The following is a 23054-nucleotide window of genomic DNA, read 5'->3' as shown; positions in this document are numbered from 1 at the left end:
ATTTAATTGGCAGTTTTTTCAATTAGTCACACTTTAAAAAATCGTATGTCTTATAATTGATGACGTATTCTATTCAAGGAAAAACACAGAAACATAAGTCCTGTCCCCTCACCTCCACTCCCACCGTTTCTACCAAGATTTAGGTCCTCATCATCTCTTATTTGGACTACTTGTCTCCTGATTGATTTTTGCTGCTGGTCTCTTTACACAATCCGCTTTCCACATAGCCACCAGAGTTGTCTGGAACACAAGATTCCTTTGTTTCCAGTGGCTCTTACCACATACAAAACTTGTCCAAACACCTCCAGGTGGCATTTTTGGTCTCAGCTTGCAATTCCTTGTCCATTTTCCACAGCACTGATTTCTCTCAGGGAGCCTGAGGCTCCAGCTGCAGCCATAGGCAAAAATACTAGCCCCTCTCAGACAAGACCCAGGCTCTTGTGGCTCAGAACCTTCCTCATTCCATCCTCAGAGGCTAGAATGTGCTTCCCCCAACTCCAGTGCTCCTCACTATTTGTGGAAGCCCAGTTCAAATCCCACAACTTCCTAAGTTCTTAATCTCAAATAGAATGTTCTTCCGTGTTCTTCCTTGAATATTCTATTTCATTAACATTTCACAGCCTACCTTTATTAGACCTTATTTGTGTATTTGTCTCCTAGAAGGTGATCTCCTGAGAGGCAGGAATTATGTCTTGAGTCACAAGTAGATTTTTACTTGGAAAGCAAAAGAGAACACACCATCTCTCTTTGTTGTATGTGTGCAGAAGAAAACTGGAAGACAGATCTTAGATGCCATGCAAGAGAGGTGGGCCAAAGAAAACTGTGTTATCTTTAAAGTCCTGTAACTATAAGAGATGCATTTTCAGGAAAATAAGAAATCTATGCCCTGATTTCTCAATAAACATACTATTTCATTCAATGTGGCAGGCAGCTTCTGAGTAGTTCCCAGTGACCCTTCCTCCTGTATACAGGTCCTATGTAATCTCCTCTTGAGTGTGGGCTGGATTAGTGACTTGGATTAGTGACTTCTTAATTAATAGAATATGGCAGAAGTGATAAAATGTCACTTCTGAGATTATGTTATAAAGGACTGTGACTTCCATCTTGTTTGGTCTCTCTCTCCCTCTCTCTCTGGTTCTTCTTGCTTGCTTACTCTAAGGAAGCAAGCTGCCACATTGTGAGCTATTTTATGTGAACAGGCCTACATGGCAAGGAACTGAGGATGGCCAACATCCTGCAAGGAACTGAATCCTGCCAGTATCCACATGAATGAGCTTAGAAGTAGATCCTTCCCTAATCAAGTCTTGACATGACATCGGCCAACTCCTTGATTGTAGCCTCCTGAGAGACCCTGAACCAGGGCCCCAGCTAAGCCATGCCCAGAGTCTTGACCACAGGAAGTATGAGGTAATAAAAGTTGCTTTAAGCCTCTAAATCTTGGGGTCATTTGTTACACAGTAATGGATAACTAATACACTCACCAAATAAGAAAATCAGAAGGTAGACAATAAACACAGGATGAACGGGAAGGGTAAAAAAACTCTACTGAATCTTCCCAAGTACTCAAAAAAGATGTGCAAGGAGACTAACTTATTGGTTGGATCCAATCACATTAGTAGTAATCAAAGTTACCTTTCACTCTGTCCAACTCACTGGAGAATGGTTCTCATCAATGGTCACATTTTCATGTTGTATTCCCTATGTGGCCAAGACTTTTGATTTAGGTCACCAATGAACTGTCGTTCTGGTTCGTAAGAGTCATATATTCAGTGGGAAATAAACCTAGAATAAAGCTCGAATGTTACTTTAGCTCAGAGAAAGCCACAATGTCTTTCTGAGGTATTTGGATTATATTCCGAATGCAGTGGGCAGCCATAGAAAGTTATTTGAGAGGATAAGAGACGTGAGACAATCTGTACTTTTAGAAGCTACCTGTGGATGCTGTTACAACGAGCAGTGCACGAGCCATACTGACTTGGGGGAGGGGCATCAAATAAACCAAGCACCCTCTAGGTTCATACTCTACCATTCAACTGAATGCAGGATTGAGTACCTAAGACCTCGTGCGTTTTGTTGTTGTTTTTCCTACAGTCTGGGTTCTGTTACGTCCAAACCTACTAAAACGCTAACCACCATCCCTACTTTGGTACCGAACTCAAAAGCAGCAAACTGAGCGCTCCTTCTGTGTGTGGTATGGGAACAACCCAGGTTTCTCTCACCGTGCCAAGGATGAGGATAACGAAAAGCGTGTCATTAAATTCAATTTTGGCTGAGCTTCTTCACATGGTCTATTCATTCCTTCTCAGCAAAAACACCTCCTTCACACAGAACATCACTCACTTACTAGTTTTTACCTGTCCCCTAAAGAAGAGCGAGACCACCTCCAGAGACCCCTCATCATACCGTGCAACTACCACAAAGAGCAGAGTGAGGCAGGAAAAATACCCTGAGTGGGAGTATTCCAAGTCCCTCCTCCTCCCCTGGCCATGAAGGAGAATTCTCTGTCTGCTTCTTACCGAGTTTTTGTTACCCAGAATCAGAACCATGTGTGAATGGGGAGTTGAAAGGAGCTGAGTGTAGTGCTTGCTTTGCACTAGAAAAGGCTGAGGGTTATTCGTGACAGAGAAAGGGATTAGAAGCAAGACAGACAAGACCTCGTACAGTGTGAGTTTGGAAGATTTTAGGTAGTTGGAGATGGAGAGAGATTTGAAGTGAGTTGGCAAGCATGAGGGGTGTGTGTGTATGTGTGTGTGTGTGTGTGTGTGTTTGTGTAAAGAGAGAAAAATAGAGAGTGTTTTAGAAAGTTTTGCTGCATGTTATAAATGAAATCACTCTATGACATTCTTTTGAAAGATTCAGTAAAGATTTCTTTTTTTTTTTTTTTCAACGTTTATTTATTTTCGGGACAGAGAGAGACAGAGCATGAACAGGGGAGGGGCAGAGAGAGAGGGAGACACAGAATCGGAAACAGGCTCCAGGCTCTGAGCCATCAGCCCAGAGCCCGACGCGGGGCTCGAACTCACGGACCGCGAGATCGTGACCTGGCTGAAGTCGGACGCCCAACCGACTGCGCCACCCAGGCGCCCCAAGATTTCTAATGTTCTCCTATTATTTTATCATTTGTTGAACCGGTGCATCTTTGACTACGGTGCTTGAGGTGTGGCCACATGGAGAGTGATTTCATAGAAGAGTAGAAATACTACATTGAAAACAGGACACTGTCTCAATTTGGTAAAGTTAATAAATCTTAAGCGAGAGGGATGAGAAGTTGTCTTCTAAAAACATATGCTGTCTCCTCAGAGGCTGTCACCTCCAAAAGCGGATGCTCGGGAGTGCTGAGGTTCAATGACACAGCGCAAGGCCTAAAGGAGATAGTGCAACACGGTAGAAAGGGCACGGTCTCTGGAGTTGGGCAAACTGGGATCCAAATTTCAATTCTGCCTCTTATTTTTCGGAAAGCTGGTAACTTACTTCTTTGCACTTTTGCTTCCTGACACGTATAAAGATACAGCAATAACTACAGTGCAGGGCAATTGTAAAGATTAAGGATGATCTAGCACCATACCTGACACATGCTAGGTAGTTAATGTATGACGGTGATCATTCTGGTCACTTACACCTCTGGCCTCCCTCTGCCTGTTCTGCCTCCCTCCTGGCCTAAAATGTTAACTTTAACTGGAGGAGAAACAGAGGCAGAGAACACAACTTGGACCAGCTTCTCCTGAGGACACCTATAAGACAGATTGCTGAAGAGAAGGGAAATGCTTGAGAAATTCCAAAGGCAGTTGTGGAATATACACCTAAAATATCAGACACTGCTGGGGATGAGCTGAGGCACACAAGAGCTAACCTCCAGGTCGAATTTGCAGGAAACCAGTCCTTGGCAGACAGACACCCAAAACACCTGGGACTCAAATTTATGGTGTTGTCATCTTCCTAAAATTATTAAGTTTGTGTAAGGGCTTTCACAACTGCTACTCAGTTTTCAACAGCTCCGTGCATTTGCCTTTTGTCCTGAATAATATTTTTAATCTTCTCATAATGTGGAAATCTCGACTGCCTTTTCATCTTTTCCCCTGCTCTGACCTCCCTCGAAAAATGAAATATCAACTGTTCTGGTATCAGTTTCATAAAATAAAGCAGAAACCCCCGGAAAGCTTCCTAAAGTACACAAAGTTTATGGAAATTTACATTTGTATCCATTTCAGGAAGCTCCGCTCTAAGTATATTTGAAATATTATCTTTTGATTAAAGAAAAATACATCCTCTTTCTAAAGAATAAGTTTTTGAGGGGGCTAGGGTAACTAAGCGGTAGGACAATTCGGCCAGTTTCATTTCTGCTATATTCTACTGAACTCCAGCTAAAGTCGAATTTCCAGCATTCATCAGGCAAAGGGACGTTCCATGAAGTAAAGGCTTTTGTAGAGCTTGGGAAGATATTTTGAAGGTAGCAGCCAAAAAGAAACAAGGAAAAAGAGAGATGAACTTTATCAAAAAGCAAGTCTTTGCTTTCTCCTCTTTCTGGGAGCATTTAGGAGTTAACACAACCAGGGAGGAGGGTGGCCTGGGCTCTGGATCCATCTCAGCGTTTACTCTGTGTGATCTTGGGCAAACAGCTCCCCTTTATAGACCCACATGTCTTCATCCGTAAAACAATTATCTCTAAGATGCCCTTCCAGCTGTAAAATTCTCTTTTTCTCAGATCACTTTCATCCTCATGGATTCACATGCAAGATCAAGCAAATATTTCATGACAGCTCTAGAAAGGTTCAGCACCGGGGGGCAGAATCCCCAAGTATCATCTCTTTCCAATTATACTTCGCACGTGCACACACACACACACACACACACACCCCCACATACACAATGGCTCTAACAATTAAAATCTGGGTAAGAAAAAGCTTGATCCCTAAATTCCTATTGTTAGCAAGGATTTCGTACGTTCGTGTCTCTTGCACAAAGTCTGTTTCTGGGATGAAACAATTTAGCACAATCTCTAATGACCATTAAATTGAGTTTCAGGATGTAAGCTTTGCGCAGTGGCAGTATCGTAGCCAATGAGGTTTATCCGAGGCGCGATTATTGCTAATTGAGTTTCAGGATGTGGCTCGATTGTGCAATCCTGACCAACTGGCAGATTACAGGGCAGCGTTTTTTAAAGTCTTCGGTATGCCAAGACCTAAATTTGAGGTCTTTCTCTCTGGCAAGAGCTAACAGTATCACTAACACCTAGAAAAGAATGCACACATCTGCAGGCAGTCACCACGCGGCTTCATGTGTCAGCAATCGTTACAGAAGAAACCCAGACCTGGATCCAGGGTCTTTGCATTCTTGCCAGGAAATCATTTTCAACTACTTTGTTTTAACACCTTCACCCCTGAATTCTTTGTAACCACAGCTCAACTCAGGGGCTAAAATACACCTATTCATGCTTTGTACATCTACACGTGTTTATAATTTGCGATTGCTATGTGAAAACACACTTTTCTATTTATCTTCAAGTCAAGCAGCTGGGCCATCTTAATGGATTCTTCTCAACACCAGGCCATTAAGACACACAGGCATGGCTTCCAGGCATGGAAAGCCCTCTTGCCACGCTTCCTAGATCTCCATAGCCCCCGCTACTGAGGACTTCTTGATTACTAGATGGTCAGTGAGCTGTCAACCCCTGACAAAGTTCAAAACCAGCCTAGAAGTCTGTAGGTGCATTTGAGGGGCTCTGTCTGCTTTTTCCTGTCACCAATAAAAGAGGAAGAAAATGTCACGTGAAGAATATGCCCACATAAAGGACTGCATCTCTGCTAACCCAAGGTGGCCTCTGCCATCTTCAAATCTACTGCTTATTCAAGACCCCACCCAGTCCCTCAAGAAAAGATAAGAGAATTAATGTTTTTTAATCTCCAACTCTATATTGCAAATTTTCAAGCCTACCAAAAAGTTGCACGAACAGTACCATGAAAACTCTATACCCTTTCTCTAGATCCAACATTTTGCCACATTTCCCTTCTTTCTTTTGTCTCTCTCTGTCCAGTGTATGTATGTATAAAATTATACACTGCATACACTGACTTCTTTTTGCGGAACACTTGGAGGATTAATGTACACATTGTGACACTTCATCTCTAGATACGCCTCCTGCCATCAAGAGAATTCATTCCCCTAATTATACAACTGTCTTTGACAATATACTTGTCACATGCAGGAAGTTCAATACTGAGAGAATACTGTTATCCAATATTCAATCTACACTCAAATTGCCCCAATTGTCCCAATAACGTCTATCATAGTTGCTCCTTCTCAACCAAGGATCACATGTCCTTTGGCATATCTCCGAAGTCACCTTTCATCTGTAACCATTTTTCCAGGCTTTGGGACGTGTTTTCACAGTATGTCTCCTCAAATTGGATTTGTCTGATTGTACCCTCAGAGTTGGATTTGGCAGACACTCTATCGATGTGATGCTGTGACTTCTTAGTGCATCACTAGGACACCTTACATCATTTGTACCCATTATACGTATTGGTAAGTTTGATTATGGCCAATCAACTGTTTAAAGCTACAATATCTTAGCATGAATGCTAAACCATTTACATACCTTCTATTTCAAATTGTTAACAACAGTTATTCAAAATCTTACTCCCCAAAGCGTATTTCAACAGAGCTATCTTTGATCTCTCTAATATATTAAGTCATTTTTCCTAAACCAAGAAATGTTACCTGTATTCTATAATAAGACTGTATGCGCCATAAACATTAAAGGCTTCACCAAGGAAGTGGGTCTTGATAAATAAATGGGATTGTGTCAAGAATCCAGGGGGAAAGCATTATATTCATAAGAAGTATCATGAGCAAAGGCATCGCGCACGAGAGTGAATAATATTTGAGGAACTATGGTAATAATCCAGGCAAGAGATGAGGCCTGCTCTAGGCCTTGTCTGGTGGCCAAGGAGACTCAGACAAGCGGACAGATTGGAGAAAGTTGCCAAATTCTCTTGAGAGCTGAACTGGGCCTGTGCATGTCTATGATGCCTTTACTGACATTGGGAAATTGGTGAGTAGGAGTGGTCATTTAAGTCTAATTTGAATACGTTAAGTTGTGGTGCTGATAGGACATTGGGATGGAGCCGTCCAGTAAACAGAACAAGAGGTTTAGAGTTCAGGAGAAAAAAAAGTGGTGAGCAGTGATGATTTGGGTCACTGTTATGAAGAGCTGGAGTCAGGGAGACAGACAAGAACATGGGTACGGAAAGGCAGCAGACCATAGGTTTGAAGAGCGAACCTAGAAGGACATTAACAGAATGGGGGGATGGAGGGGGGAAGGGTGGCAGTTTTGTTTCTTGCCAAGACCCCCACTACCGCCCTAGTTTTTGGCAATGTTGTTTTGAAGGTAATCGGGGGAGAGAAAAAGGGTTTGACCAGACTTGTAGTTTCAGGAATCATTAATAAATGGGTAGCAATTAACTATACTTATACAAGTACTTTTTTGAACTAAGGATAACTCTGTTGTGTGTTTTTTCAATACCATCAAGCAATTCACTCAATTTTGACACTATTTGCTTGGAGAGAGTGTCAGATCCCACAGGTTAAGGGCTCAGTCGCCTAAGACTTGCCCCTCTCCCAACTTCAGATGCCAATCCCAAAGCCAGGTTGTTACCTGTGCTTCTGACCAACAGGCTGCAAATCTGAGGTTCCCATGACCCCCTTCTTGGGCTTGATTAATTTGCTAGAGTGGCTCATAGAACTCAGAGAAATATGTGCACACAGTTACCAGTTTATTATAAAGATATTATAAATGATACAAATGAACAGCCCCATGAAAAAGTACATAGGGCAAGACATGTGGGAAAGGGCAGAAAGCTTCCATACTTTCTGGGACCACCACTCTCCCCGAATCTCCATGGGCTCACCAGCCTGTAAGCTCTCCAAACCTCTGTCCTTTTTGGGTTTTTATGCAGGCTTCATTGGCCATTGGCGATTGAACTCAATCACCAGCCCCTCTCCCTTCCCTGAAGTTTGGGGGTTGGGACTGAAAGTTCCAGCCCTCTAATCACCTGGTTGGTTCCCCTGGGAACCAGCTCCCCCCACACCCCTTAGGGCTCTCCAAAAGTCACCTATTTACATAAATTAAGGTGTGGTTGAAGTGGGGGCCAGGAGGGCTTGTTATGAATAACAAGATACTCCTTCCAACCTCAGGAACTGGAGCTGTTTCAGGAACCAATGACAAAAGACCAAATATCACTACAAAGATCCTCCCTGCTGCTGTTCTGTTGCTTTGGAAGTTCCAAGGGTTTTAGGAGTTCTGTGCCCGAAGTGGACAAAGACCAAATATTTATTTCTTATTATAAATGACAGTATCACAATAATAAAATGGTAAAGAAGATGTAAGTGATGAATAATGAAGGCAAGTGAGGAAGTATTATTTGGAAAAGGGCAAGAGAGAGAAAAAATGATGGAAAGGATAAAGTAAAAAGGACACTCAAATGAAAAAGGAAAGAGGAGAAATAAAAGTCAAGGACATAAATGGAAGCAAAGCAACCAGAGCCCCTTGTTTTCGTGACTCGAACTCCTGCCTGCTCCAAGTAGAGGCATCATGTAAAGAACAACATTTGATCTACGATAAGAAATGATATAAAGATCAATGCACATGTCCTAAACCCTTAATTTTACTAAAATGATTTATGATTCACATTTGAATTAAGGTTTCAAAACCCCTTCTCCTTAGCTTTCTGGACTCTGGGCCACTTGCTTCTGTTGACATGGATTGTACTGGGACCTCCCTTGACTTCAGGCTACACATTTTGTTCTGATAACATGAAATCCCAGAGTTCCAAGGTCAGGAGATGCCACAGGCTTGGGGCCACACAGATATTTGTCAGCATCATTAAGACTATGACCTTAACATCTGGAAGAAATGGACTTAATAAAAAGTTTTAAAATAATATATGTACACATTACTACATATATAATATATAATACAGATATATGGATTACTTATTTTATAAAATTATTCAAATCCATTCCTTCCAAATTTGTCTATCTATTTATTAACTTACTTGGCTACATGATTCTGATAAACAAAATTAGAAGGGTTTTTAACGACTAATCACCAGCTTACTACTAACCAGTATGGGAAATAAAATGCATCCACAGAAATAGCAATTATTATGATAAAAAAAATCAATTTCGTTAACTTGTTGAAATCAGGTACCTTATTACCATGACCCTCACATGTTCTCAAACACAGTTTTTTTGGGGGGGGAGGGGATACCTCTAATTTCTTTTTTTTTTTTAATGTTTATTCATTTTTGAGAGACACAGAGAGACAGAGCGTGATTGGGGGAAGATGGATACATCTAATTTCAATTAGTCATCCTGATATGGCTGAGAAATTTTTTAACAACAACCAATAAGGTCTATGTAGGAGGCTGCCTAAATTCTTGACATTTTTTTTCTAATTGCTTTTTGCAAAAACCACACGCAGAGAAGGAGGTCACAATGGACACAGTGAGTGCTTACCAGGCCACACATATCCTCAGCATTTTGTGCACATGTGTATGTGTGCATGTTCCTTCCAGAACTAAGGTGTGTTTGTCTTCTTGATCGTCTACCTTTCCCCCCTTTTTACATCAAAGGCAACATCAACTAGAGAATTAAGATTAGTTGCCAAGAGTTAGGAAACATATCAACGCATAAAAATCTGCCTCTAGCCACGTGTGAATATGTGAATTTTGTCTGTTTAAACGGACAGGTTCAGAAGGGCAAGGGCTTTGCTTCAACAATTCTCCAGATGACGTAAGGATCACTTTAGTGTCCACTATGTCTTTAGAAGAGTTGGTCTACAAATGTGGTATTTAAACACAAGTAGATTTTAAGGTTGAAAACAGCAGCTTATGATGGAAGTGCTGTTCGTTAATCATGAACTTCTCTTTCCTTACCCCCTCTCCCCTTCCTTCCAGGGGAATGCAGTGAAAAACTGAAATCATTACAATCACATTCTTCCCCTGGGGTCAACCTAATTATCATACTCTCACCTCATAACAAATTTACCTCTTTAAGAATGAAGGTCCTTATCACTCATGGGAAAAATACAAACAAAGGCTAAGATGCCATTTAAGCGGAACTGCGATCTTCCATTTTTAAGTGACCTCTCAGTTTAATGGATTCAATGCATTCTCATTCAAGTGGAATATATATTGCAGGGGAGCACTGTAATAAATGGCACTGTCATGACCCTTAGGTTAGAGCAAAGGAATATTGGAAAATAAATCTCAATTCTGGATACTCACCAATCCCGCAATGGGGGTAGGCAATCTATTGATCTTTTTAACAAGTCCTGGCTTTATAGCATTCAGCAACCTGTCACGAAAAAGGCAGAATGTCAAGTGAGACATTAAAGCAAGATGGATCACACAAATCACCTTTATCCGGGGCTATAGCCAAATTGCTGAATAGGAAAAGTAGTGAATTTAAAGCATGTAGTAAATCTCAGTAATCTATGAGCCTTCATGCGTACAAGTGAAAAGCTTTGCCTACGTCAAGTTTGTCCAGAGTGGGAGAAGTTTTAGAACTTAGAAATGTTGGGAGAGAAGAAGGGATGGAGACGGGGAGCTGTATCAAGGGAAGGGACAAGGATTTGAACTGGAATGGGGGTGGGAGGGAACTGTCTAGGACTGAAGCCAACTGTTACTATAGGCAAGGCCTGTTCCCAAATTTCCTGGCCAAGGCAGGGGTCTCTCCAGGAATGTATTAAGTTCAGGGACCAACATCTGTCTTTGCAATAATTTGCCAAGACTAATTCTACCTCCAGACCCTTTTGCTCCTTGAGAGTGGCTTATTAAATGTGGGTGATCTTCACTTAAGAAAGGGAAGAATATGTTTAGCCAGAGGTTAACCAATCATGTCTTAAAGATTCTAAATAAGGCTCACCACAATTCCCTAGGTACAGAAGATATGTGAACAAAACATTTGGGGGGGGGGGTAAAGGTTGAAATCACGTAAAAATGGTAATATAAGCAAAGGAATGCAAAAGAAACCACTATAACTACTTGTCCTCAGGAAATAGTTCAGAGTGAAAAGAAATAAGGAAGGCAACCTGTAAAACGAAAATAGGGTTGGCACCGGGGTGATGTGGTGGAGCGTCGCATTTGCAAACCAGGTTATTCAGAAAGGAATAGTTGAAGGTAAGGAGATGTAGAATACACACATTTATTCCCACAGTCAGGAATTAGAGGAGAGGCCATCGGGTAACTTATCTCAGGATGCAGTGCAAAGAGAAACTTAGGCCAGGGGTTTATTACAACTCCGGGTTCCGCATTCTACAACCCATGGGCCGAACATGGCCCAGTGCCTGTTTTGTAAACAAAGTTGTAGGGGTGCCTGGGTTGGTTAAGCATCCGACTCTTGGTTTTGGCTCAGGTCATAGTCTCACGGTTCATGAGTTCGAGTCCCACGTCGAGCTCTGCGCTGTCAATGCAGAGCCTGCTTGAAATTCTCTCTCTTCCTCTCTCTCTGCCCCTCCCTGCCTACTCTCTCTCTCTCTCAAAATAAATAAAGAAACTTAATTTTAAAAATTTTTAAATAAAAAAAAGTTTTACTGGAGCACAGCCATACCCCTTCATTTATGTACTGTCTACTGCTGCTTTTGTGACAGCACAGTTGAGTTACTATGACAGAGAACATATGGCCCACAAAGCAGACAATTTTTCCTATTTGGCTCTTTACAGAATAAGTCTGCCAACTTCTGTTACAATTCATGGAATCCGAAATTATAGAAAATTCTGAAGAACCTATGCTTGATAGATCTCTACAAATCAGTAACAAAAGATTCATTGAAACAGTATAGTGAATTAGTCTTAAACACAGCCTATGTTTGACTCTGACACACTGCGTATTAATGAACTGAGAAATATTGCCCCGGTGCTTATGACAGACAGGATAGTGGTTTGCTCCAAGGATCAGTTGCCTGTTCTTGGTAACTTTCCCTGCAATTCCAACGCACTGCCACCAACAGGCACCACTCAGAGCAGACGCGTGCCCGTTCGCCTGCCGAGAGTCAAGACGGCACTCTTTTCATGACCCCACTTAGTTTTAACCGTGAGTCTAATCTTTTTTAAAAAGCGCTTCTTTATAACTTATTTTGATATTATTGGTTTTTCATGTCAGAAGACAATGTGTTCTCTCCTCATTTTACAGCTTAGAAAACTGAAGCCTGATGATGATGAATGAGTAACTTCTCCGGAGCTGATTAGTGGTATAATCAGGCCCGGCACCCAAGTTTCCTGGATCAGCATGCTCTCTTGGGCAGTGTTAATGTCCCATATCTTATGGTTTAAAATAAGCAGATAGATATGATGTATCCAAAGCAAAGCTTTTAAATATAGGAAACTCTTAAGATGTGTTACTTTTCTCACTAGTTGTTAACAGTGCCATTTTAAGCTGGATTTTAAAATGTTTTCTGTGCACATTATTGATAATCCAAAAGGATATACAATAGAACATGAGTCTCACTGTGACCCCAGTCTCACAGGGCCCCAGACTATTCCCGGAAGGTAACCTTAAAGACCTTGCAAAGAAAATGTATAAAGATATATATATATATATATATATATATATATATATATATATATATATACACATACATATATATATATATATATCTTAAAAGAACGGATGTAGCAAATCATACGCACTGTCCTACACCCTGCTTTGCCACTTACCAATATTACTTGGAGGCTGAACAACGCACCTTTGAGAGTATGCCTTATCTATATACGTGGACCTGTGTCTTTTTTTTTTTTAAATTTTTTTTTCAACGTTTTTTATTTATTTTTGGGACAGAGAGAGACAGAGCATGAACGGGGGAGGGGCAGAGAGAGAGGGAGACACAGAATCGGAAACAGGCTCCAGGCTCTGAGCCATCAGCCCAGAGCCCAATGCGGGGCTTGAACCCACGGACAGCGAGATCGTGACCTGGCTGAAGTCGGACGCTTAACCGACTGCGCCACCCAGGCGCCCCCTGTGTCCTTTTTTAATAGCTGTTGACTGCAGACAGATATGGAGCTGACAGGGGTGAGAGCACTGGCTCCAGAGTCCAACTGATGAATCCAAAGCCCAGCTCGGCCATTCACTAGGAGTATTACTTAGGGCCAAGTCCAATGACTTCAGTTTCCTTGACTATAACACAGAAATACAATAATACCAATTGCACTGGCATCACTGAGGCATAAATGTGACAAAATATGTAAGGAGCTAGCACAGAGCCTGGTGCATAATAAGCTCTCTATAAATGTTTCTCTACATTTGTGTGTAAGCGTTTATTTTATACTAATTCAATTCATAGCATTTTAGATCAAGCATCTTCTCTAATGCTTTTAGATTTTTCTAATGAAATAGAAATACCATTGCTACAAGATCCCCAAGCTTTGCCGCTGATTAGCCAAAGCAGAAAGAACAACAAACACCCTAACAAAGAATTTACAAATTAAAACTCTTCCTTTAAAGAGGCACCTTTGTATTAATAATTTTAATAACAATGCTCACCAACCCCTCTTTTATCCAGGTTTAGATTTTTCAAAGTCTTAAGTACTTCATTATATTTTTCCTTTGTAGAATTATAAGGCAGAAATCTTTCCTGTCACGTGATGTCAAAAAAAACCAACTGTGATTCTAGACCTTAATTAAAAGAGCAGCAAATAAACTATGACATCTGTCAAAATGTTTAACCACAAATTAAAAAATAAAATGCCAAAGTATTCTTAAAAGATCAAGGCAGGTATATTTTCTAATACAAACATTGCACCTGCTCTATACACAGTTTACAGTACACAACAATAGAAGATTACACTGAATTTACATTGCAGGAATGCCCAACACCTGCTTATCGTGTATTTTGCATTAAACCGAGGACGTTTCTTGCACGTTTCAAAATAAAGCTATGAATAAGAGTCAAGGATATTCACTTGCAATTTTATTGAAAACCACTATTGCCTTCCTATGTAAACTAAAATATAAATATTTTCAATAAATACTTACTGATGACATAAAGAGATGATGATATTTCATATTCATGAACCTTCTGAGATGTACCAGCTCCAACTATCCTATCCTATAGAGACAGGTCATGTATTCATTCCACCAGTTTTTTTAAAATTTTTTTTAACATTTATTTATTTTTGAGACAGAGAGAGAGCATGAACAGTGGAGGGTCAGAGAAAGAGGGAGACACACAGAATCTGAAACAGGCTCCAGGCTCTGAGCTGTCAGCACAGAGCCCGACGCGGGGCTCGAACCCACGGACCGCGAGATCATGACCTGAGCCGAAGTCGGACGCTCAACCGACTGAGCCACCCAGGCGCCCCCATTCCACCATTTTTATAGAAGAAAAGACTGAGCTCCAGACAGATGTGAAGACCTTCATGTCTTAGGGACAGGACAGCCTTTATGTCTTAGGCCAGTCATTTTATACTGAAACTTAGTGCTTTAGAAAGTCCGGCTTCAGTATGTACCATCAAAGTACAACTCAACACACACACACACACACACACACACACACACACACACACACACACATACACAAAGAGAAGGAGAGAGAGAATGAGAGAATGAACCTTTGACACTTAATGAATAGGAAGGTGTAGTGACTTTGGAGTAAGTAGTCTAGGTTTTAAAAGCTAAATTGAACACTCATTAGCTATGTGCCTTTGGGAAGTCACTTGATCAGAATCTCAGTTTTCCCTTATTGGGATTCCCAAAACGGGGATTTTGAAAACCTCACTTTCCATCCAGGATTGTAGTGAGGAGCCAGTGGGACAGTGCGTGTTGCTAGCATTTGGTAAGTGGAAATTTGCATATTCATACTCATTTAGTATATTGAGCATACCTCTTTCTGCTAAGTAAGTTCAGGTCATCTTAGTTTCAATTTTTCCATCAGCCAGCTGCCAAACACTAAGATAAGTTTTACTTATTTTCTTTTTCTGGCCACATTTGGACAAAAATCTTACATAAATGAATCAACTCAACAAATGAGTATGGCTTGCCTAATATATGTGTGGTCAGAAATGACTAGAAACAGGAAGGCAAGTCATGATCTTGGATAATCCTCAATTATGAAAAAGTTAATGACATTAAAGGTAAGCAAAAATACATGTGTTTCTTATACAATGGAAATTAAATGGTATCTACTGAACTCACATTCTAAATCTGAAACACACTGTGACCTATTTCAAGGAAGGATATTTCATATGTTCCTTCACGTACTCAACAAATATTTATGGAGCATGCATGATGTTCTGGCCTGAAGCTCGGCACAGGGATATAAAGGAAGGCAGGAGAGACCCCAGGTTGTTTCCTCATGGGGCATGCTCACTAGTAGATTTAAAACCCACAGGAAGACCAGAACTATGCACATATGTGGTTCATTGTCACACAACCTAATGCATGGCCATCTTGAGTTTTTGGGAAGATGAATTAAAGACATGCTCGGCACAAATTCTATGGAATATAGTTCTTAAAAGATTAAAGATTAGATTCCTTAAAGAAACAATTGTTGAAACACCTAGGAATTATGCTGATGTTCTGATTAGAACACAGGCTGAATTTATTAACTCTTTGTAACACTTAATATCCAGCTGTGGCAACCCTCAATCATTGTTTAATGGTTATAAAATACAAACTGAAGAAATTTGTTCTTATCTGTGATTAAAAAGAAAAAACCTCAAATCTCTACTTCACTCTGGTTCATTCTGATTCTTCCAGCAGCCAGTGTAATAGCTCTGCAAGGGACGTAACACTGAGAATATAGCTACAAAGGATACATCACAAGACCATCCAGACATTAGGAATTATACCAATGAGAAGTTTGTTACTGAACTATAACATAAACATTAAAGGCAAGATTTTTTTAAAAATTGCAGAATTCAGCTCACCCTACAAATCATTCAATTCATAAATTCACATCTAATAATGATCCTAGAGTTCGGGGGAGAGCAGAGAAGCTATCTAGACCTTGAGCACAGGGTTGGGAAGGTCATGCTTAATCTCATGGGAAATCACTTTATTCTTTGCAACAAGAGATTACATCACCATCTCATTAGCTTGGTTTGTACAGCTGCAACAGGCAGCTATGATCACAAAATTACCTACTTTGTGTCTCTTTTAATTTGGCTCAATAGTGTTTTTCTACGTGGTTTCCTTGATCACTTTCTGAGTTTGACTATGCATCCTGAATGAAGGTGTATGCACTTTCATTTAATCTAACATGGCAACTGTTTTTGAACCTAAGCATGAGATCAATTTAACCTTGACTATAAACCTGTTACAGATGTCATTTTTAAAGACTTCTTTTTAGAGTTGCCTCGGCAGAAGGATAAATGTTAATAAACCTTCTGAGGTCAAAAAAAAAAAAAAAGGACTAAACTGTAGGGAAAAGTGAAACTTGAACCAAACGAGAGTTTTATACGAACAAAACAGTGATGGAATGTAAATTGCCATCATTAATATCTACCAAACGTTTGAGGGGTGCTATGCATCATCCAGAATGTGTGAAATATAGGTCTATTTAAGCCACCTGCATTGAACGTACTCAAAGAAGAGATCAGGAGGGCTTTAGAAGGTTTTTGTCTTACAATTCCAAGAAGTTGGGACCAACTCTGTGAATTGTTCAGCTCAGCAATGCTGGTATTCTAACACACCTCCTGTGGCAGAGAAAACCCACCACTTGTCTCCTTTTCCTCCTGAGCACATATTTCCCACCTTGGCTACATTTTCCACCCTCTTCTGCAATTTTCTGTAGCCATATAACAGAGTTCTGGCCAATGGGGTGTAGGCAGAGTAGTATATATCACACGCAGGCCTGCCCCGAAAACACCTCCAAAGTACTGCTCCATTCTCCCTCTCCTCCAGCATTTACGGGTTAGATGTTGACACCCAGGAAGACCTGAGAAAGAAGTCAGGTGTTGAGGATGGAGTCTCTATCAGCTGGGATCCCTGAACCACGGCCGGAAGCAAAGTCATCTCCACTCTTCCCTGTCGCCAGAAGTGGGCTACACAAGAGTAAGAAGTATATTTCCATGGTTTTAAACCACTGAGATCACAGCATTACCCTACCTATCACAGATAGGTCTTTCTCCTGTAAAAAGGGGCCCTACTTTGCCAAACTATACCCAAGAAAATCCCGTCCTAAAATGCGGAATTGAACGCCTGGCACATCCTTTCCTCTGGGGCTCACTGGGAGGGCAGCTAGAAGGGGATGAACTAGCAACTGACACACTGTAAACAAGTGGACCCATTTTTATTTTCCCGCATTTGCTAGAGGAAAACTCTTCTTACGTATCGCTCCGTCCTCAATACTAAAAAACTAACACTAACGAAATAATCTATAAGCGTGGAAGAGAAACTCTAGCAATTATCTGAGCATCCTGGATTCCTTTTGATTCATTATCAGTCTCTCCCACAGTCCAACCTTTTTATGGCCATTCCTGCTGTCAGGCAATTACGGGAGTTTTGGACTAGAAGAGGCTGAAAAATCAATAAATCAATCTAGATAAGGAAACTGCCATCAGGCACACGTCTAAGGTCAGAGCTTGTAAGGGGTATTAGGAGTACAAACTCACGTTTCTAAATCTGAGAAGACGACTTTCCTTTGATGCTTCACTTTCTGCACTTCAGGAAATAATCTCCAGCTACTAGTATCTACTATCTGAATCAATCTGCTCACCACATCCAAAATGACCCCTTCTAAGTCTTGGCTTTGGCCATGCTGCTTCCCTCCCCCAGTGACTTCTAGGCTCCCAAGTGCCCACAGGACACCCTCCAAATGGCTTCACCTGGTAATCAAGCTCCCCCCACCAAACTGCCTTCCCCACCATGCCTCCCACTCAAGATCCTCCCTGATTTTATACGGCACAAGTTTGAGACGGCATGTGTGATCAATGAACTGTGAAACCTGGCAATATATGAACAGAATTCAGTATAACCAAATAAAATGGAAACTAGAGTTACCCTGACACAGGCAATGATACGTGTGATCACAATTGTGCTATGTGGTAATTATGGATAAATGATAGTAATTAGTATTTCTTTTGCATAACTAAAACCTGGTATTGCTAGGTTTACTGTCAGGAGGGTGGAAAGAAAACAGGGAACACGCAAGTGCTGTGATTTATCTCTGAAAGCTTCTGTAGCCCGACTTGAGCAGGATACACAGCCAGCCCTTGCTCTCCACACTTCAAGAAGAAGGGCTCAAAACCAAGAGTTACAGGATTGGCACTCAAAATTCCAAGAGTAAGAGTAGCCTCCAGAGACAAAAAGACATGGGTTCAAATCCCAACTCTGCAACTCACTAGGCAAGTTATTTAAGTATTCAGTATCCTTGAGCCTCAGTTTCCTCCTCTGTAAAATGGGGACAATAATACCTATTAGTCATGGCATGAGAATGTGAAATAGTGCATGTAATACACTTGGCACCAGGCTCGCGTGTAGTATACACTTGACAAATGGCGGTGGATATTACCATCTCCATGTAGGTTTTGACCCCAGCTCTCCCCGAAGATGGAAATCTGATATATCCATCATTGTTCACCTCTCCTCCCAAGCATCCTGCCTGTACCTAGAGGGAGGCTGAGAGTTGGAAGAGATGAAAAAACAGAAGGGAAGGAATGAGATAATGTCAGTCCTTTTGGAGAGACTATGTCTCTGGGCGTAGTCTCCAAAGCTGGGGATAGGGAGGAAGGAAGGAAGGATGCCGACAAATGAAAGGCAGTAAAAAGCTCCAAAGACAAATTCGGCTACATTGCAGCTGTGCCCACAACTGCGGGTGGCCCTGCTTTCCTGCCAAGTTCTGGCTAATCCTTTAACTCTTGCTCCTGTCTCCCTACCTCTCTTGCCATCCTGAGAGTGATGGAGAAAAGCCAAGAGCTGAAGAGATGCTTTGCTATCCTAGGAAGGGGAGGTCAGCCCCTATAAGGCTAGTTAGAATTCTGAATTGATTTACTATCCATTCCACATACTGTTATCAAACGCTTACCCCACACCAGGTGCTGAGCTATGCTCAGATGCCCTCAGAAACTGGGGTCTACAATGGGACTGTCATTATTTCAGATGTGATAGGAGTTACATAACACTGTGAAGAACATTAGCTCTATAGGGAAACTTCCAGGTTCTAAATGGTGACTTGGAAGAGAGTTTTGGAAACACAGTATACATACAGGAGTTGTAAACTAAGGATGGACATAGTAAGACAAGTGTAGGAAACATCTCTGCTTCTCCTTGGGAGGCAAAGCATTTTATTCAAATATTTGTGTTTGGTGCACAGCAGAAAGTAATCAAGTGTCTCCACCATCACCAGATGTCATTTCCTAGAAAACAAACAAAATCCCATCACTCCTTTATACAGAAACCATGTTGGCTGCCTATTGCTTGCCACATGCTATTGAAACTCCCCAACATGTTATTCAAGGTCTTCTGAAAACTGACCTGATACCCACCATTCATCTCCAGCCTGCCCCATCTTGAATTTGTCCTAGGCTCTGGTCACAGTTTCTTCCCTGAGCACTCAAAGCACCTTCGCGTTGCTGAGCATTTCAAGTTATTGCTATTCCTTCTGACTTGCCATTACCACAGGCCTCCCTTGACCCCTTTGTGGCCTGGCAAACTCATACTCATCCTTCAAAACCCAGCTTACATGTTACCTTTTCTTCACCCATTTCTGAGGTACAGATTATATCTTCACCTCTAGATTCCAATACTCTTTGGCTTCCTTACTTATCACACATCACAGAAATTGTCCAACATCCCCATCAGGCAAAGGGTTAGTTCTCTCTGCAACCCCATCTCTACTGGAAGGGCTAGCTCTTGGTAGGGCCTCAATGTTTGTTTGCTGAGTAAAGTGATATTAAAATGAGCAACAATTGCAAAGTATTGGGAAACCCAAAACATCAGTTTTGAAACTGCAATGAACTTCAGAGCCACGAACAATTTGGCAACTTTGGTTGTTATTCTTCATCACATCCTAACCAGTTTCTCAGCACCAAGACTAGAGCTGGGTTCAAGAAATCACACCATACAAGGATCATCTGACAGGCTTCTGGTTCATTCCCACCAATTACAATTATTTTAGTAAGTTCCTGTTGGGTCTGTGGGATGGGATGAAAATGAGTGGAGTCACCCTGTTCCTCTTTAAAGGACTGTTGAGAGCTGGTTGGCCCCAAAGGAAGCAGTAAAGTCTCTAGGTTCTTCTTTTTGATGTCCCACAGGACACACAATGGGAAGGGTACCGGGGAGGAAACACCATGGTCACTTCCCCTTGGGCAGGCCACATTACTGTGGGTGCAGTAGAAATACAAAATGCAGTCTTATTCAGAGGAACAGAGAATGTGTTCTGGAGGTCAGAGGCTCTGGCAGGGGAGGAATCAGACTAGAAGTAAAGCCTTTTCGTCTGTGGTAGAAAAAGACCTTTAAGGGAAGAAAAACTACAGTATTTAAGCAACAAAGTTTCCTCATTTCCCCATCCCATGGCCTTTCTATGTCTAATGTTATGATGTCTCATTTTAGTTTTCATTTTGAAACTTTCTTTAAATCTTATTGGAAGTAGAATATTAGTATATTCAATCTACAGTACATGCTCTTCAATAAAGTTCTAGAATATTAACAGCACATTACAATATGATATTAGTACCTCTAGAAATGCACTAAATGACATTTGGAATGAGTCTTCTAGATAGCATTTGAAAGATCGTGAAGCAAAAATTTTAAATTCCATTGTGAGTGAGTGTACGGGTGTGCATTTTGTATGTGTGTGTTTTAACAGCTTGAGACATAACTCACCCATTGAATGTGTGGAATCCAATTTTTTTGGTACACTGACAGGATCACGCAACCATCTCTGCAAACTAATTTTAACTATCCTTCCCCCAAAAGAAACCCTATACCCATTGGCTTTAACTCCCACCCCACCCACACACAACTCCCAGTCCTAGGCAACCACTAATCTACTGTCTGTCTCTATAGATTTGCCTTTTCCGGGCATTTCCTATAAATAAGATTATATAAGATGTGGTCTTTTGTGACTGGTTTCTTTCATTTAGCATAATGATGTTGGTTCATCCATATTATAACACGCATTGGTAGTTAATTCCTTTTTATGGCCAAATAATATTGTAATCCATTCATCAGTTGATGGGCATTTGGGTTGTTTTCAACATGTGGCTATTATGAATAATGTCACAAACAGTTGTATACAAGTTTTTGTTTGGACACATGTTTTCATTTCTCTTGGATCTGTATCTAGAAGTATTATTGCTGGGTCATCTGATAATGTGTAAACTTTTGAGGAACTATCAAATCATTTACCAAAGTGGCAGTACCATTTTATTTTATTTTTTTTAAATATAGAATCCGAAACAGGCTCCAGGCTCTGAGCTGTCAGCACAGAGCCCGACGCGGGGCTCGAACTCACGGACCGCGAGATCATGACCTGAGCCGAAGTCGGCCGCTTAAGCGGCCACCCAGGCGCCCCAATGGCAGTACCATTTTACATTACCACCAGCAGTATATGAAGGTTCCAATTCCTCCACATCCATACCACACTCATTGCCTTCCTTTTTAATTTTGCCATTCCAGTGGCTGTGAGGTGGTATCTTATAGTTTTGATATGCATTTCTCAAAAAATTAATGATGTTGAGCATCTTTTCATGTGCTTATTGGCCATTTTTATATCCTTTTTGGAGAAATATCTATTCAGACATCTTTGCCCATTTTTATTAGATTGTTATTCTTTTATTATTGAGTTATGAGTTCTTTATTCTAGATACAAGTCTCTTCTCAGGTATACAATTTGCAAATATTATCTTACTTTCTCCCATTCTGTGAGTTGGGAAATGGTATCGTTTGCAGGACAAAAGCTTTTAATTTTGATATAGTTCAATTTATCCACTTTTTCTTTTGTCATTTGTACTTTTGATGTTATATGCAGGAAACCATTGCCTAATCCAAGGTCACAAAGATATACTCCTATGTTTTATTCTAAAAACTTTCTAGTTTCAGCCCTTACATTTAGGTCTACAATGCATTTTCAGCTAATATAGCATGTTTTTAATACACATTGGTTAGTTACAAACATGTTAATAATTTGAAAATGTGAATTTTGGAGTAATCTTCCTTTTTCCCACTCTTCCTTCAAAATGCTTTTTACATTCCTACACAAGCAAGCATCGTTCAGCATAGAAAGATAGGTGAGTCACTGTCCCTGTATCAAGAATTCATAAATAGAAAGTTAAAACATACAACCTCATGAGTAGTGCCCTGTGTAAGACAAATTACTTGCTCTAGGCATAGCCAAAACACTTTTCAGACCAGAAACAAGAGACAGAGCACTTGAAATCACAGTTGTCTCCACCCCAGGATGTATGGTTGTTCCCACCATGGTTGCTAAGAGGAGGAAGGAAGCACTGAATGTAGGCTGCGGTGAGGGGATATCTTAGTGAAGGAAAAGACACCCAACATGTGGGTTTAGGATTTAGGGAGATGGAAATGGACAGGAAGTGAACACCCCAGGTGGCTGGAACAAAATGCAGCAAAGGCACAGAGATGGGGAAGCACAAAGAAAATCATTAATACAATAATTTTCTGTAGCCAGTGCAAAGGGATGGTGAAGATAGAATAGAAACACTGCACCCAGTGAGGGACACCGGGTTCCAGGCAAAGGAACTTGAATTATGTCCTATTTTGGGGGAAGGGTACCAGGCATGATGAGGTCGTGTCTGGGAATGTTGGCCTCATGGCAGAGTCTACAGTGGTATAAGGAAAGGCAAGCACCAGAGCTAATCGCTCAGCCATAAAGTCCTAACTTTCTATTTGTCATGTCATTCACTCTTTCTTCTTTTCCTTAATATAAAGAGGGAAGTCTATTTCTGCATAGTTAACTTTTAAAAAAAGATCATTTAAAAACCGGGTCCTTGGTGGGCTATTTAAAAGGGTCCTCTTCTGTGGGTTACCAAAGGAAACATTTGGAATGGCACGCTTGAGGCAGGAATTTTGCACACTTCATTGTGGGAAGTCAG

The 23054-nt window shown here is 41.0% G+C and overlaps 1 protein-coding gene and 1 pseudogene across 1 annotated transcript in view; one reads left to right on the top strand and one right to left on the bottom strand.

Moving 5' to 3' along the window:
- Nucleotides 1-23054, bottom strand: part of LIMCH1 (LIM and calponin homology domains 1) — a 330288-nt gene that overhangs the window by 169554 nt on the left and 137680 nt on the right. The window contains exon 3 of the mRNA XM_047091336.1: nucleotides 10287-10356. Coding sequence (XP_046947292.1) covers nucleotides 10287-10356 — 70 coding nt within the window. The remainder of the gene's footprint in view (nucleotides 1-10286; nucleotides 10357-23054) is intronic.
- LOC124521508 (uncharacterized) lies at nucleotides 5029-5178 on the top strand (annotated as a pseudogene).

Source organism: Lynx rufus, unplaced genomic scaffold (assembly GCF_022079265.1).
Source record: "Lynx rufus isolate CCGP_SWC_20201006 ecotype Redwood Valley unplaced genomic scaffold, mLynRuf1.p SCAF_3, whole genome shotgun sequence".
NCBI classification, from domain to species: domain Eukaryota; kingdom Metazoa; phylum Chordata; class Mammalia; order Carnivora; family Felidae; genus Lynx; species Lynx rufus.
The sequence above is the reverse complement of the archived record's forward strand: the minus strand, read 5'-3'. Positions and strand labels throughout refer to the sequence as shown.